Source organism: Symphalangus syndactylus, chromosome 3, assembly GCF_028878055.3.
Source record: "Symphalangus syndactylus isolate Jambi chromosome 3, NHGRI_mSymSyn1-v2.1_pri, whole genome shotgun sequence".
Lineage (NCBI taxonomy): Eukaryota > Metazoa > Chordata > Mammalia > Primates > Hylobatidae > Symphalangus > Symphalangus syndactylus.
Window position 1 is genome coordinate 30973973 of NC_072425.2, and position 16203 is coordinate 30990175.

The window sequence follows — 16203 nt, forward strand, 5'->3', positions numbered from 1 at the left end:
GTTTAAAATGGAGGGTATGAGCTGCAGGTGTACAGGCCAGCTTCAGCTGGTGGTTGGACACGTTGCTCACGAGGTATTTTTTTTTATTTTTTTGAGACAAGGTCTCGCTCTGTCACTCAGGCTGCAGTGCAGTGCCATGATCTTGGCTCACTGAATCCTTGACTTCCTGGGCTCAAGCGATCCTCCCACGTCAGCCTCCTGAGTAGCTGGGACTATAGGCGCATGCCACCATGCCTGGCTAATTTTTGTATTTTTGTTGTTGAGACGGGGTTTCACCATGTTGCCCGGACTGGTCTCGAACTCCTGAGCTTAAGCGATCCTCCCACCTTGGCTTGACGAAGTCTTGGGATTACAGACATGAGCCGCCACGCCTGGCCGAGGTATTTTTTCACAACTCTGAATTCGTCACTTGAAAACTGAGTTTCCACATAAAAATCTGGGTTTCTCAGTTCTCTTAAAAATAATTGGCATCCTGATGCCAACGATGAGCTGGGGCTTAGCAGAGATGCCCCCCGGAAGGGCCTCACCTTGTGTAACCAGCTCTGCTCGCCGACCTGCCTGGTCTGGGGGCATTTGACTCTGTGACACTTGCTACAACTTTTCACTAAAAATAAATTTAAAAATCCATGTACCCTAGCTTTTAACCCCCAGGGGTGGGATGGGGGAGCAGCACCTTGTGACCCTGAGTCTGAGGAATTCACAATGCTCATCTCAGAAGGCGCCAGGAATCTTTCTCCGCACAGTGGACACCCTTACCTTGAAGGTTCACTCCATTCTTAAATAGTCTCACCTCAAATTTCTCTTTCAAAGGTGCTGGGCACACTCACTTCCATTACAAAATAAATGTAGCTGCAGCTGCTTAATAAAGAAACATCTTTTCCCCCCCTTTTTAAAGCATTTTTTTTTTCAATCCAGAGGCTGCTTCCTCAGCTGTGAGGGCTCCCGGGCCATGCCCTGGCCTTATTTGACTGCAATGTTCAAGAGTATGGAGGAGGATTCCTTCGGCCACAGCAGGACTCCTGACGTTTCATTGTAGGCTACATAGAAACTCCTCTATTAAACTTCAATCGTCGGCTCAGAACATCCACACAGTTCACTTAGCATGAAACTCCTAAGGCAGGATGGTTTTGAGGGCAGTGCTGGTGCTCCAATAGCCCCTTCGTGCTGTTACACGTGCGGTTTGATGGAATTTTTCCAGGTGATCAAGCAACACATCCTCTACTTTGAAGCAGAGTTGCCCACACCTGGTAAAGATGGTGTCAAGCCAGGGCCTGGGGTGTCTGTCACTCACTCACCTGGATGGCAGGATGGCGGTTTCACCTCTTAAGGGGCTGTTCTAACAGTGGGCCCACTAGGAGGAGTGGTCACCCCTCCTGCTCAGGCCCCAACTTGCCTGCTGGTCTCTTCTCCCTTGACTGGCCTTTGGTATGCTTCTATTCCAGAAGAGCATTGGTGTCTGCACATCTGAACGGCATCAGGCTTGGTGAGCCCACCAGGGCTGGCCTCTAGTAGCTCATGGTGGAGGGCACTGATTCCTAATTTGCTCAGAGTCCCTCATGCCATCAGGAATTTGGCAAAAGCCATGGACACTCTTCCCCAGCATATGGACGATACATACAACAGTTATAACATCACATACACCATTTAGGGGGCCAAAGCCGCTAGGTAAAGGGGCACAGGAGCCTCGCGGATGACGGCAGGGCAGGGCCAACCTGCACATATGCCTGAGGCCTGAGGCATTAGACCTGGAGGATGGAGACTAAATCCATCCCTTCCTCCATGGGACAATGCTCCACAAGCCCAGGAGGGTCACATCTTCCTCGACCATGTCCCTCCCTCATTTATCAAACACTGGCTGAGCCAGGCCTGGTGCAAAACATGAGCTGTGAGCTCACAGGTAAGTCACTGATACCAGCATCACCACAGGTAAGTCAACGATGCTAGCATCACACAGTGTCCCGCTGGGATGGATGTGTGCTGTCACCCCAGGTGCCCTGTCTCTGGCCCATCTCCACTCACCTGGGCCCTGCAGGTGCTCTGCTCCTAACTGGACAGTATGGCCCAACCTCAAACCCAAGAAAAAAAACACCACACGCTGCATCTTTCTAAAGGTTGTTTTATTGTAAAACCATAAATACAACACTGACATGAAATCATTTAAGCAACTGATCCTCTCTAACCGTTAAAAGGTATCTTTTTGCCTTGGCATCAACCAACTGGGAAATAGTGCTGCAAGAATTCAGGGGGCAGGGGAGGTACTGAATCCTGGGCTGGGGCTTTTGGCGACTTAAAGAACCGAGTGGAACCTTCCTCTTCTCCCTGGGAATGTTCCACTTTTGGACAAGAACAGACAGGTAAAAACAGCAACGTTAAACAGCTCAGTTTTAAATTTTATTACTTTGTAAAAATCTTGTTTTCTGTTCCTTTCCTCCATTTGACATCAGTAAATGTTTTGAACATCATGAAACTGATTTGGCTGTAAATGGAGAAACGGCACCAAAACAAAGTGAAACAAAAACCCAAAGGACAAACAGAAAACCCTAAATAAACCCTCAAGTTTGGTCTCGGGGGTTTACATATCACAACAAGAACCGTCAACTCAACCCCCCATGCAATGTGACTCCCTGGAGAGCTGTTGGATCCACACCGATACAGGAGACCGCACACAACGTCTTTTGTTAATTAACACAGCAAGTGTGACACTAGGTAACTTTTTTTTTTTTTTTAAATACAGTACATGGTACACAGGGTCCCCAAGATGGCCCTGCATAAACCCCTCGTGAAGACTTGAGCCAAGCACCGGCTGTTTATAAAAATATTGTGTTGCTACAAAAGTATAAATTAATGCTACCGGTATTAAGAAATATTAAACACATAAAACTTATAAGGATTAAGAAAAATATTCATTAATACCTGTAGAAAACTCTGGCCTAAAAAAGATATTTTTTTTGTGTTTGTTTTTTTGTAAATTTTTTTTTTTTTTTTTTTTTTAAGATGACTTGAGTTTCTTGCACTCGAAGAGAGAGACACAGTCAGATGTGTCTATGGTATTGCCTAGAACGTCTTAACTACTGAGAAAGGATGCGGGCGTGCACGCACGTGGTTACTGAGTAGGGGGTGGGGAGGAGGGCACCAAGGCTTTCTCAAGATTTACCTGATGTGAACGAATCACTGGCGTGAAGTTGTGGGAAAAGAAAAACGTAGGATCAGAAAACAACTGAAAATAATTTACGCTTCTTAAAAAATATCTCTGCTTCGGGTGGTTGTACAAAATGATTTCCTGATGCTTGGGATCTGAATGGCCCTGGACGAGCTGCCCGGGCCAGCCCCACCATGCGGCCCTCGCTCTCTCATGGCTGGCGAGGCCCAGCCCCCGGTCAGTCCACGAGCTCGTTTCACCGCGTGGGATGCCACCCACCCTGGCTGGGCGGGAGGGAAGGTCCTAGGCGGAGACCAGCTGGCACCTGGGTTGTGGGAGGAGCCCCTCCTTCCGGCTGGTCTCAGACCTCCTCATCTGTGCCAACCTGGAATTCAGGAAGTGCCACAGGAATCCCAGGCCCCTGAGGTTGCGGACAAGGCTGGGCTGTGCCCCTTTAAGGAATTTTGGTTTGAAGAGTCAAGGTGCCCCATGGAACGAACGGTTGGGCAGGGCCCTCGTGGGCCGTGATGCTAACGCCCAAATGCAAACCTAGCAAATCCTTCTCTGTACAAGAATTGACTCTTTAAAGCAACACCCGTGGTGGGCGGGGTGGGGGGAGGGGCGGGGCATGAATATGTCAAACAGTGACCGACAATCTTCACCCTCATTAAAGTGGGAGTGGGCGCCTCTTCCACAGAAACCACCGGGCTCCTTTGGTGAAAGCCAGGGCTCCCCCGACCACAATCCTCAAACCCAAATGAGAGAGGAAGAAAAACAACTACTACAACAAACTCCCCCAGAAAACCCTGAAAAGGCAAAACCAGGAGGGGAACGTTAAGAGGGAAAACACTGTATCATTGGTTCACCAAAACTGGCCTAGCAAACATTAGCCACAGTGAAAGGGAGGGGCTGCCTCCTTCCCAGTTCTTCCACTGGCCCAGCTGGACACGGGGGCCGGAGCAGGGCTGGCGGGGACAGGAGCTCCCACCTACTGTCTCCAGGGGATGGCTGGACCTTCCTTAGTCTCTTGTTCTGTCTAAATCATCGGCCTTGTTAGGAGCCCTCCTTAAGATGCATCCCAGAGATAGAGGCATTGCCGCTGCTGCCAAGGCGAAGGCAAAGCTATGAACTTGGGGCAGCTCACCGAGACACCTCCTCTTCCAGCATATCCATCATGATGACAAGATGAGGGGAGTGTCCCCAATGGAGCCATCTTACAGCCTGCTCCAGCCACATCCCATCTTCATTTCAAACCTTCCCGATGACCCTGTGGCCTCCGGAGAGCATGTGCTATTCCTAACGTCTCTCCAGAAGCCCCCTCTTCAAGAAGTCCAGCTCAAGTCCAGGGGAAGCAGGTAGCCTTGTTCAAAAACAGGGGACTCCTAAAGGCAGAGGTTCAGCTTCAGTGGAAACACGCCTTGTAGATTTTTTCTCTGGTGTTTCTTTAAAAGTGCAGGAGATAAAGGTCAAACTGAAAGAGATGTCTCATCCCAGCCTACACACCTGGTGGCTTCCTTGAATCCTGGAGACTCACAGCTTCTCATCTGTGTCACTGCACTGCCCTCCTGTCCTTGCCAGGAAACCCCGGTACCCTTTTTCCAGCCAAAAGCCAATCCCCAGATGTCAAGTGTGAAGCTGCCAAGCAGGATGATGGCAAAGCTTCATCGCTGGTGATGCGGCAGGTGGCCTCTGTGCGGCGAACACCCAGAGACGCAGTGCAGGCAGTTTTGCTCAGGTGGCATGCGTTTTGTTTCCTGGTTACTAAATGCCATTAGAGGGAGGCCTGGCTGGCTGAGCCAGGCATCGGGAAGTGGAGAACTGTGCCAGAACAAGGGCATCCACCTACGGTCCGGATGGTACCACTGCTCTTGGTGGACCTGAGATTCCTCAGGCTACTCCACTCTGAGGGACCACCCTCAACGCTGCGGTTCTTGGCTTGGGCTTTGTTGCTGAAGCAAACTGACCTCAGATAAGGGAGAAAAACTTGCCAGGTGGAGGTGTGTTTTCTTCACCTCCCCTCTTGGGTCCATGTATGTCAAAACAAAGGTCATTTCTGTCCTGGGGACCACATGGCTCAAGGCGAGTTGTCTCCACATCAGCAGGCCACCACCTTAGGCTGTGAGAATATGGTAGAAACGGCCCAAATTCCTGGTCCCAGATCCCCCAAAGGCTTGTGATGGAAAGACCTACAGTGGCCCCAGAACGGGGAGGCAGATGGCAAAATCCTTCCAGATGTGAAGGTCAGGCTGGACACCAGATGAACTGAAAGAGCCTGTCTCAATCCTTTGGCTGAACTAGAATTTGGTGAGGTGGATATTGTTGGAGATAAAGGGGCCAGTAGCTGGACTTGTGAGATCTTTGGGTTTTATTAAGCTGTTAGTTGCAGCAGGATTTGCACTCTGAGAACAGCCTGAGAAGAGGGCACCTTGGTACAGCCTTTCCTGTTGGTGACACCAGTTTCCAGAGGGAACCAGAGGTTGCAAGAAATGATCATCTGCTATCTTGTTATCTGACTGGACAAGGCAGCCCCAGAGGACAGCTTTCTGAGTACCTAGTGGCATTCACATCAAACCTGCAGAAGCCAGCCAACCCCTAAGTATTGAATTGAGGTGGAAAAGAAGGGAAAGGGAGGTAACCTATGATCAAATCTCTTCCTGGAGGACACACATCCCATGCTTCAAAGAGGAGAATGCTGAGTGCTCTAAATGCACATCTGGGCTTAGTCCGATGGCTTTCCAAGAAAGTGAAATGCCTATTTTCTAATCAACTGGCCCAATAATGGGGCATCACCAGCACAACTTTGCTCCAAGTAGAGGGAGGATGGGCTCCCAGACTCTGCTCTCACCTACCACACAAAGTAGGCAGCTCCTATCCTTGTGTGGGTCAAAGTGCCGGTCACTGTCCCTTCCCCAGCAGTCAAGCAATGCTAGAGGGACCTTTTGCTGTAGGCATCTGTCAATCATCAGTGATGCTGAGGCCACCTTCCAGAATGCCTCCAAAGGCCCAACTGAGAAGTATGCTGATGTTTCTTTCCATATTCCCTAGGAAGTGACATGAGGCTCCTGTCTGGATTTCTCCCCGTTGCTGCTCCAGTGTGGATGGCGGCTCTTCTCTGATAAGTGGGCTCGGTCCCCCAGTTGGAAATGTTGTGGAGGAAATACCTAGAACTTCTCCAGGAGAGGAAATGGCATGGTAGTTCCTGAGACCACGGTTTGCTGGAGCAAATGTGGAAATGGCCCACTTTGATCCATTTCAGTGTGTCCAAGACTCGAGGGGAGAGCTGGGTGAGTTCTCATGAGGCAAAGTGTGCACGCGTGGCTCCCAAACACTATGTTCCAGGTCCATGATCCTAAGCCTTCATGAGGTTTGCAATCAACTTTACTCCCTGCTCCCGTCACGGACCCAGGGGGAGAGGGCTGTGGTACAGTGCTTTTTGTAGTCGAGGTATCTCACAGTTGAGTAATGCTTTATTACTGGGAAGGGGTGGAGTTGACTTAGCCAACCCCAGGATGACAGAAGGTGCCTTTGCGAACAGCCCCCCGTCATGATGGCCATTCTCAGCCTGAAGCCTTAGTGTAACCACCCCATCCCATGGCTAAGGGTGGCCAGGGGAGTGAGACCACCAGCACTTTATTCACTGAGAGGTGTGGCGGGGGTGGAGCACTGATTTGTGACAGAACCACCTCTTGTGAAGGGAATGGGGTGTCACCCTTGGCATCTGAACTGTGTGTGTAGAACCTAATTTGCTCACAGCTGGGGGAACAGGAGAGAAAAGCCTGAAGACATCTTTCACAGCATCGAGTCAAACATGGCCGAACACCATCCCACCCTCGGAACATCAACTGCTGGGGCCACAACGCACCATGCTCACTGCCGTCCTGGAAGTCGGACGTGTGAGTGAGGACCCCGAGGGCTGTGGCAGCAGAGCTCCTGGAAGCCTCAGGGTCCTGGGAAGTGAGGAGAGGCTGTGGCAGGTCTGAGGTGTGGTGGATGTGACTATGGGCTGACTTCAGAGTCGCTGTGGACTGCCAGGGTTGGGGAGGGGGTGAGTAGTGTGACAGACACTGGGTACCACGCACAGCGGACCAGGAGGGCAGCTCTGGCGCTTACGTTCAGAACTCCCAAACCACTGCTTTCCCTACAGCCACCAAACCCTGCAGCTGTGGAACCCGTGACTCCTCCCCAACCCCTGGTCTCCAGATAGCACAGCCAAGAACCTGATCTTGGCCATTCGAATATGTGAAAACTGAACTGTACAGGGAAGGCCAAGAAAGACCGTAGGATACTGAGTATACCACTGAGATGAGCTAGTTTACAGTGTGACTTGAGGAACAAAGGGGCAAGTAAAAAAACAAAACTCCAAAACATAAGTTATAGACATTCAGTGCCTCCTAGCAGAGTCTAAATCAAATCTGAAGAAACAAAATGAACCCCCAAACAAAGTAAAATTGCTAAAATGTTCGGGAGAGAAATTATTAGGGAGTGGAGACAGTATCTGTACTTCTCTGAAAAATGTCTTTTTCTCCTCTCTTATATTAAAAAGCAAAATGTCAGCTTTATACTCTTTAAGTCTCCTTTCCTGATTTGGGGAGATAGATAGGTGTGTTTCTAAGGCGGCTGCCCCAGGACACCCAAGGGGTATCTCAAAGGCAGCAGCTCAATGCCCTGAAGGTGAACGAGAAACAAAGTCCAGTGCAGAAACCGTCCATCTGATGCAGTGTGGAGAGTCCACAGCAGAGCAGCCGAGGGTGTGTGGGGGCGGGCGCACAATGGGATCAGGAGGGTGAGAGGGCTGGAAGAGGGTCAAGGCGGGAAAAGGAGGACCGGGGTGAAGGACAGAGAGCGTCAAGTCACTTCAGATCTCAGCTGCCTGAACATTTCACAACATCAGCTTTCTGCCAATCTGCACACCTGAAACCGGAGTCTTCTAAAGCCCCCTTACTGAGAAAAGGAGGTAAAACATCTCCCTCTTTCCCAATCGCTCAGCTTTCCTGACACGCCCAGTTCAATGCACACCCGTCCAAGCACAGGCGTGTGTACACGCACCAGCACGCACCAGGGTCGTGTGTGTGTGTGTGTGTGTGTGTGTGTGTGCGTGTGTGTGCGAAGTTTCTCTGGCCATGGAGATGAGCACAGAGACCCCCCACACCCCCACAACCACAACCACAGCACGTGTTCAGACACGTGCACACACGTGTGGCTGTGTACACACACGCACACACACACATATTAAAAAAAAAGCACTTAAGTTTCCAGGGGGCATTTATAATGAGGTCCACAGTGTTTAGAACTTAAATTCCTTTTCTTTGTTTGTGACAGTGTTGTGTGGTTTTTTTCTAACGTTATCTTCTCTTTTTCTTTTCCCCGAAGCCAAGTCTTAAAGCATGTTGGATTTCAGAAACATGAGTTTATTCATATCTTCTGGACTGAGCAGCCGCCTCCGTTTGATTAGAAGCGCTTGTTCACACATATTTACACACCCGCTTCTGGCGCCCACGGCCGGAACCGCCAGGAGCCAGAAGGCGAGCTTGGCGAGTTTTGTGTGCTTTTGGGTAACGCACGACCAGTACTGGAAGAGATCAGGGGTAGCCTGGAAGAGGGGCTCCTGCAGGTAATCGTACACTTCATTTTTGCCCAGCCGATCATCTTCCTGAGCTGTGGGGTTCTCGCCAGCGGCAGAGCGGGGCTTCTTGGCAGCGGGCTCGAAGTCGGCCTCCTCGGCCCAGGACTCCTTCACCTCGTTGATGAGCTCGCAGACCTTGCCAATGATCTCCTCGTGCTGGTAGGGTGGCACAGGCCGCAGCTTCTGCTGCGGGTCCAGGATCATGGCCACCTTGTGGGCCGGGTGCACCTTGAAGTTCTCCTTGAGCGCCTCCAGGAAGAGGTGGCAGAGCTTGCTGACGGTGCCTGCGTCGTTGGCCTTGGCCGTGAACAGCTTCTCCAGCCTGACGTAGGTGGGCAGCACCAGCTGCAGGGTGGGCTGGCTCTCGTTGCTCAGCTCGATGACTGCCTGCTTCACCGGCGTCAGGATGGCCGCCAGGTTGCTGAGTAGGTGCTTGTTGAGGCTCTGGATGAGGTTCATCTTCTTGGCCCGGCTGTAGAACTCGCAGATCTGCTCGTAGCGCTCATGCACCAGCAACAGTGAGTCCGTCACCGAGTTCCAGCAGGGCGGTGGCGACGTCTCCTCCAGCGACCCGAAGGTCTCCTTGGCCAGGCCCGTGGAGCCCGCCAGGTCCTCGCACACGTTGAGCAGCTCGATTACCTCGTGCATGCTGCGGGCCTGCAGCGTCCGCTTGCTCAGCACGCTCTGCACCACTGAGTTCAAGGCACAGGCTGAGCAGCGAAGGCACATGCCGGCCTTGGAGAAGGCGGACGTGCTCACCCGGCAATCCGTCACATACACTGTCCTGATCTCCGACATCACGAACTCCGACAGCACGTTCTGCACCCAGTGGTGCACAAGGTCGCCGCTGTCGCGAATGTCCGCACCCTTCACACCAAGCACATAGCTCTTGATGTGGTTGCCCTCGGCCTGGTAGGCTGTGAGGATGTAGCAAGAGTCAGGGCCGACACTCTGGGAGTGGCAGGTGACACCGATGCCTAGGCAGGCATTGCTGCCCAAGGCACAGGTCACTTTCACCTTCACCTGGTTGTACATGCGTGGCAGGTGCTTCAGTGCCAGCGTGTTGAAGTTGCCCAGGATTTCAGTGACTGAGAAGGCCCCATAGCGGGCACCACTGTCTACTAAGGTCTGGGCCAACTTCAGGAACTCCTTCCCACTGACCACGCTCAGTGCACCCAGGTCGGTGCACATGACCCTCAACAGCCGCTCTGCAATGTTCTGCCGCTCCTTTTCAGGGATCATGCTGTTGGGTGTTAAACCACTGGTAGTGGCTGGCAGAGGACACAAAGAGAGATGGGATTAATTCTGGCATTCAAGGCTGCTTGCAGTGGCAGTAGCCTAATACTCTTAACATCTAGTATTGGGAATGGCAAATATATTTCCTCTTGCACACACATGGGTGGTGCTGGCTGCCTTTAATATGTGACGGTCTCACAGGGATAAAGTTCTATGATTGATTAGTAAGGCCTGCCATGGGCATGGGAATAGAATGTAGTGGTATGTATGCAACATAATTGTGGTCTATGTCATTCCCCAAGATCTTTGAAGCCAACTAGTCTAATTTCTTCCTCAATATAGGAATCTCCTCTAATATGGGAATCTTCAGGAAATAAGATACATGGGATCATCAAGTCAGGAAACAGCAACCAGCAGAAATTGTGGAGAGGTGGGTTCTAGTTCTGATTCTGCCACAAATTGGTGCTTTCTGACCACAAAAAAAGTCACCTCCTCTCCCTGGGCCTCCTTCTGCCCATCCCCTGAGTTAAGAACTCCTGCAAACAAGGTCTTAGGTGTAAAAGTGCTTTGCAAACTATCATGGGTCATCTTACAACATCACAGGAAGCACAAATGGTGGGAATGGGGGGGCAGAGAGGAACAACTAGAGCATAAGGGGACCCTCAGGTCCAGCCCTGCTTGGGGGGACCTACTGTTATTGGCGCTATTCCTCTGGGCCTGAGGTTTCCACTTCTCTTCTACAACAGCAGGTGGCGATCGGGACTGGTTGGAGGCGATGTTGTTTTCATTGTCAGCTGTGGGCACAAAGGGGACAGTGTGTTACCTAGAAGGGTAACAGCCCTGTTGAGGAACAAGATGAGAACTAGAGTGTGGTAGGTAACAGCAGAATGTGGCCACTGGGACTCAGGCCTGGGTTAAAATCCTGGCTCCTCCTTAGACAACTATCTATGCTTGCAAAGCCTCATTTTCATCATTTGGAAAAACTAAGGTAATCATATGGACATTACACTATTGCTGGTAGGACTAACGAGCTAATCCAGGAAGAGCTGAGCACAGTGTGTGGTATGGAGCAAACTCTCCGGAAATGGGAAGCACTGGATCCCAAGCCTGGCTGGGAACCCCACACCTACTCCCTGCACACAACCACAGAGTTCTAGCTGATATGGAGGGAAGGGAGTACCAGTCACACCCCCCAAGTGGCCAAAAACTCCTCATACTCTCACACTTCCGCAAAGTTTGCATTTTTTAAGTATATTTACTAGAAATTTTATGAAATGAACAAAACAAAACCAAAGCCATGTGTGACACAAAGTACCAAATTATCAAACCCCTCACTGTAAGACATGGAAACTGAAGCTTGGATATAAGAAAAGATTTGCCCAAGATCACAGAGAAAACAGTAGAGGGGCTGGACATAATCCCAGGTTCCCAGTTCCTGGATGTGTCCTCTACATACTTCTCTGGTTTTTTGTTAAGTGCACATATGCAGTTGTATCCAGTTATAAGTAATTGGTATATGCCTATTCTCCTGGATGCATGGTTACTCCTTGACATGTTTATGGGATCATTTCTGAATAGGAAATTGTCCAAGTCACATTCTTGTCACTACCCATGGCCACATCCACTTCTATCATATACGATACACCACAGCTTGCTTAACCACACTCCCGAGTCCTAGGTTTCTGGCTCTGCTGTTTTCAGTATTACTGTTCTGCTATGAACCTGGCTGCCTAATTGTGATCCTGTGATGTAATAATCCGGCAACATAGATAAAGGATTCCAAGTGAGATTTACTCCAGGAATATAGTTGATTAAACATACACAAATAAATGTAATACACCATGCTAATGGAGAAAAGGACAAAAATCACATGGTCATCTCAATAGATACAGAAAAAGCATTTGACAAAATCTAACACCTTTTTCATGATAAAAACACTCAATAAACTAGGAATCGAAGGGAAGTTTTCCAACCTAATAAAGAGCATCTACCAAAACCCCCACAGCTAACATCATGCTTAATGATGAAACACTGAAAGCTTTCTCCCTAAGATCAGGAACAAGGTAAGAACGTTCACTCTCACTCTCATTTCTTCTATTCAACATGTAGAGTCATGTTGGACATATATTCTGAGAAGTGTGTTGTTAGGAGATTTTGTCATTGTGCAAACATCATAAAGTGTACTTACACAAACCTAGATGGTATATCCTATTATACACCTAGGCTATATGGTATAGCCTACTGCTTCTATGCTACAAACCTGTACAGTGTGTTACTGTACTGAATACTTCAGGCAACTGTACCACAATGGTAAATATTTGTGTATCTGAACATAAAAAAGGTATAGTAAAGATAGGATATTATAGTTTTATGGGACCACTGTCATATATGCAGTCCATCATGTACATCATGTAGTGCATGACTGTATTAGAAGTTCTAGCTAGAACAATTAGGTAAAAAAAGAAAAACATCCAGATTGGAATGGAAGAAGTAAAATGATCTCTAACTGCAGATGACATGATTGTGTATATAGAAAATCTTATGGACTCCACATACATACAAAACAATTAGAACTAATAAACAAATTCAGCGAGGGTGCAGGACACAAGATCAATATATAAAACGAAATGGCATTTTTCCCTACTAGTGATAAACATTCCAAAAGTTGAGTTGAGAAAACAATTCCATTTACAATAGCTTTGAAAACAATTACTTATGATGAAATTTTAAAAAGTATAAGAATTGAACACTGAAAACTAAAAACACTGTTGAAAGAACTCAAATAAGACCTAAGTAAATGAAAAGATATTCCATGTTCATGGACTGGAAGACTTACTGTTAAAAATTAAGTCTTTCAGTCCATGAACATGGAATGTCCCCACTCATCTAGATTAAACACAGTCCTTATCAAAATCCATATTGTTGTTGTTTTTCTGCAAAAACTGACAAGCTGATCCCAAAATTCATCTGGAAATGCAAGAGATACAGAATAGCCAAAACAATTTAGAAAAAGGACAAAGTTGGAGGAATATACTTCCTGATTTCCAAATTACTACAAAGCTATAGTAATTAAGACAGTATAATACTGGCAAAGGACGGACATATAGATCAATGGAATACAACTGGAAATAATAGAAATAAACACCTAATAGTCTTTTCAACAAATGGTGCTGGGACAACTAGATACCCACATGTAAAAGAATGAAATTGGACTCCTGCCTCACACACATATAAAAATAAACTCAAAATGGAATACAGACCTAAATGTAAGAGCTAAAAGTATAAAATTCTTAGAGTTTTATAAGGAAACACATGAACTGATTAGGTCTTTGTGACCTTGGGTTAGGCAGTGGTTTCTTGACACCACTGCCTGGATATGACACCAAAAGCACAGAAAAAAATAGATGAATGGACTTCAAAATTAAAAACTTTTATACTTCAAAGGACATCACAAAAGTAAAAAGACAACCCACAGAATGGGAAAGATATTTGCAAATAATCTATCTATAGGGATCTTGTATCTAGAGTATATAAAGAACTCTCACAACTCAATAATAAAAGGATCCAAAAAAAAACCAATTAAAAATAGGCAAAGGCTGTTCACTGATGATACGATCATACACCTAGAAAACCCTAAAGACTCGTCCAAAAAGCTCCTAGAACTGATTAATGAATTCAGTAAAGTTTCAGGACACAAAATCAATGTACACAAATCAGTAGCACTGCTATACATCAACAGTGACCACGCTGAGAACTAAATCAAGAATTCAACCCCTTTTATAAAAGCTGCCAAAAAACCATCCCCCCAAAAAACCAAAAAAAAAACAAAAAACAAAACAAAACAAAAAAAAACCACACCAAACAAAAAAAAACAACTTAGGAATACGCTTAATCAAGGAGGTGAAAGACCTCTACAGGGAAAACTACAAAACACTGCTGAAAGAAATCATAGATGACACAAACAAATGGAAACACATCCTGTGCTCATGGATGGGTAGAATCAATATTGTGAAAATGACCATACTGCCAACAGCATCTACAAATTCAATGAGATTCCCATCAAAACAACATCATTATTCTTCACAGAACTAGAAAAAACAATCCTAAAATTTATATGGTACCAAAAAAGAGCTTGCATAGCCAAAGCAAAGCTAAGAAAAAAGAACGAATCTGGGGGCAACACATTACCGGACTTCAAACTATACTACAAGGCTATATTCACCAAAACAGCATAGTACTGGCATAAAAATAGGCACATAGACCAATAGAACAGAATAGAGAATCCAGAAATAAAGCCAAACACAGCCAACTGATCTTCAACAAAGCAAACAAAAACATAAAGTGGGGAAAGGACACCCTATTCAACAAATGGTGCTGGGATAATTGGCTAGCCACATGTAGAAGAATAAAACTGGATCCTCATCTCTCACCTTACACAAAAAAATCAACTCAAGATGGATCAAACACTTAAATCGAAGACCTGAAACCATAAAAATTCTAGAAGATAACATCAGAAAAACACTTCTAGACATTGGCTTAGGCAAAGAACTCATGACCAAGAACACAAAAGCAAATGCACCAAAAACAAAGAGATAGATGGGACTTAAACATAAAAGCTTCTGCACAGCAAAAGAAATAATCAGCAGAGTAAACAGATAACCCATAGAGTGGGATAAAATCTTTGCAAACTATGCATCTGACGAAAGACTAATATCCAGAATCTATGAAGAACTCAAACAAATCAGCAAGAACAAAATAAACAATCCCATCAAAAAGTGGCCTAAGGACATGAATAGACAATTCACAAAAGAAGATATACAATGACCAATAAACATATGAAAAAATGCTCAGCATCACTAATGATCAGGGAAATGCAAATCAAAGCCACAGTGAGATACCACCTTACTCCTGCAAGAATGGCCATAATTTAAAAATCAAAAAATAATGGATGTTGGCATGGATGTGGTGGAAAGGGAATACTTTTACACTGCCGGTGGAAATGTAAACTAGCACAACCACTATGGAAAACAGTGTGGAGGTTCCTTAAAGACCTAAAAGTAGATCTATCACTTGATCCAGCAATCCCATTACTGGGTATATCTTTCTTTGGAGAAATGTCTATTCAGATCCTTTGCCAATGTGGTCAATAGGCACATGAACAGATGCTCAACATTATTAGCTGTCAGAAAAATGTAAATCAAAACCACAATGAAATGCCATTTCACATGCACTAGGATGGCTATTATCAAGAAGGAAGATGATAAAAGGTGTAGACAGGGATATGGAGAAATTAAAATCCTCATACACTGTTGGTAGAAATGTAAAAATCGTGGAGCCACTTTAGGAAACCATCTGGCAATTCCTCACAGGATTAAACAGAATTACCTTACAGCTCAGTATCTCCACTTCCAGGTATATACCCAAGAGAACATGTGTCTACACATATACATGACTTGTACATGAATGTTCATAGCAGCATTATTCATAATAGCCCCGAACTGGAGATCTAAATGACCATCAGTTGGTGAATGGATAAACAAATTGTGATATATCTGGACAATGAAATACAACTCAGCAAAATAAAGGAATTACTGGTAACACAGAACATGGACAAACCTCAAAAGTATGTTAAGTGAAAGAAGTTAGACAAAAGAGGCTAAATACCGTAGAACTCTACATACAATAAAATCCACTAAAGGCAAAACTACAATGAAAGAAAGCAGGTGTTAGCTGCCAGTGGCGAGGGTAGGAGAAAGGGAATGACTGCAAAGGAGCATGAAGGAACTTTCTGGGTTGATGGTAATATTATTTTTATATTTTAGAGACAGGGTCTTGCTCTGTCGCCCAGGCTGGAGTGCAGTGGCACCATCATAGCTCACTGCAGCCTCAACCTCCCGGGCTCAAGTGATCCTCCCACCTGAGCCTCCTAAGTAGCTGGGACTACAGGGGCATGCTACCATGCATGGCTAATTTTTAAATTTTTTGTAGAAACAGAGTATTGCTATGGTGACCAAGGCTGGTCTCAAACTCCTGGCCTCAAACAATCCTCCTGCCTCAGCTTCCCAAAGTGTTGGGATTATAGGTGTGAACCACTGTACCTGCTCTAAATTTTTTTAATTTTAATTTTATTTTTTTAGACACAAGGTCATGCTGTGTTGTCCCTGTCCAGGGACTGGTCTCAAATTCCTGGCCTCAAGCAATCCTC

General features: G+C 46.6%; 1 protein-coding gene across 10 annotated transcripts in view; it reads right to left on the reverse strand.

Annotated features, from left to right (window-relative positions):
- Positions 1-1934: 1934 nt before the first annotated feature.
- The window catches only part of ZNF618 (zinc finger protein 618), a 182392-nt gene continuing 168123 nt past the window's right edge, over positions 1935-16203 (reverse strand). For 6 of the 10 annotated variants that reach the window (XM_055271371.2, XM_055271370.2, XM_055271368.2 and 3 more), the window contains 2 exons: positions 10691-10792; positions 5255-10033 (listed from right to left, as the gene is read on the reverse strand). In XM_055271371.2, the coding sequence (XP_055127346.1) occupies positions 8517-10033; positions 10691-10792 (1619 nt within the window). In that variant the 3' untranslated portion in view covers positions 5255-8516. Of the gene's footprint in view, positions 10034-10690; positions 10793-16203 lie in introns of all 10 variants that reach the window. The other 4 variants (XM_055271366.2, XM_055271365.2, XM_055271372.2 and 1 more) reach the window with 1 other exon arrangement.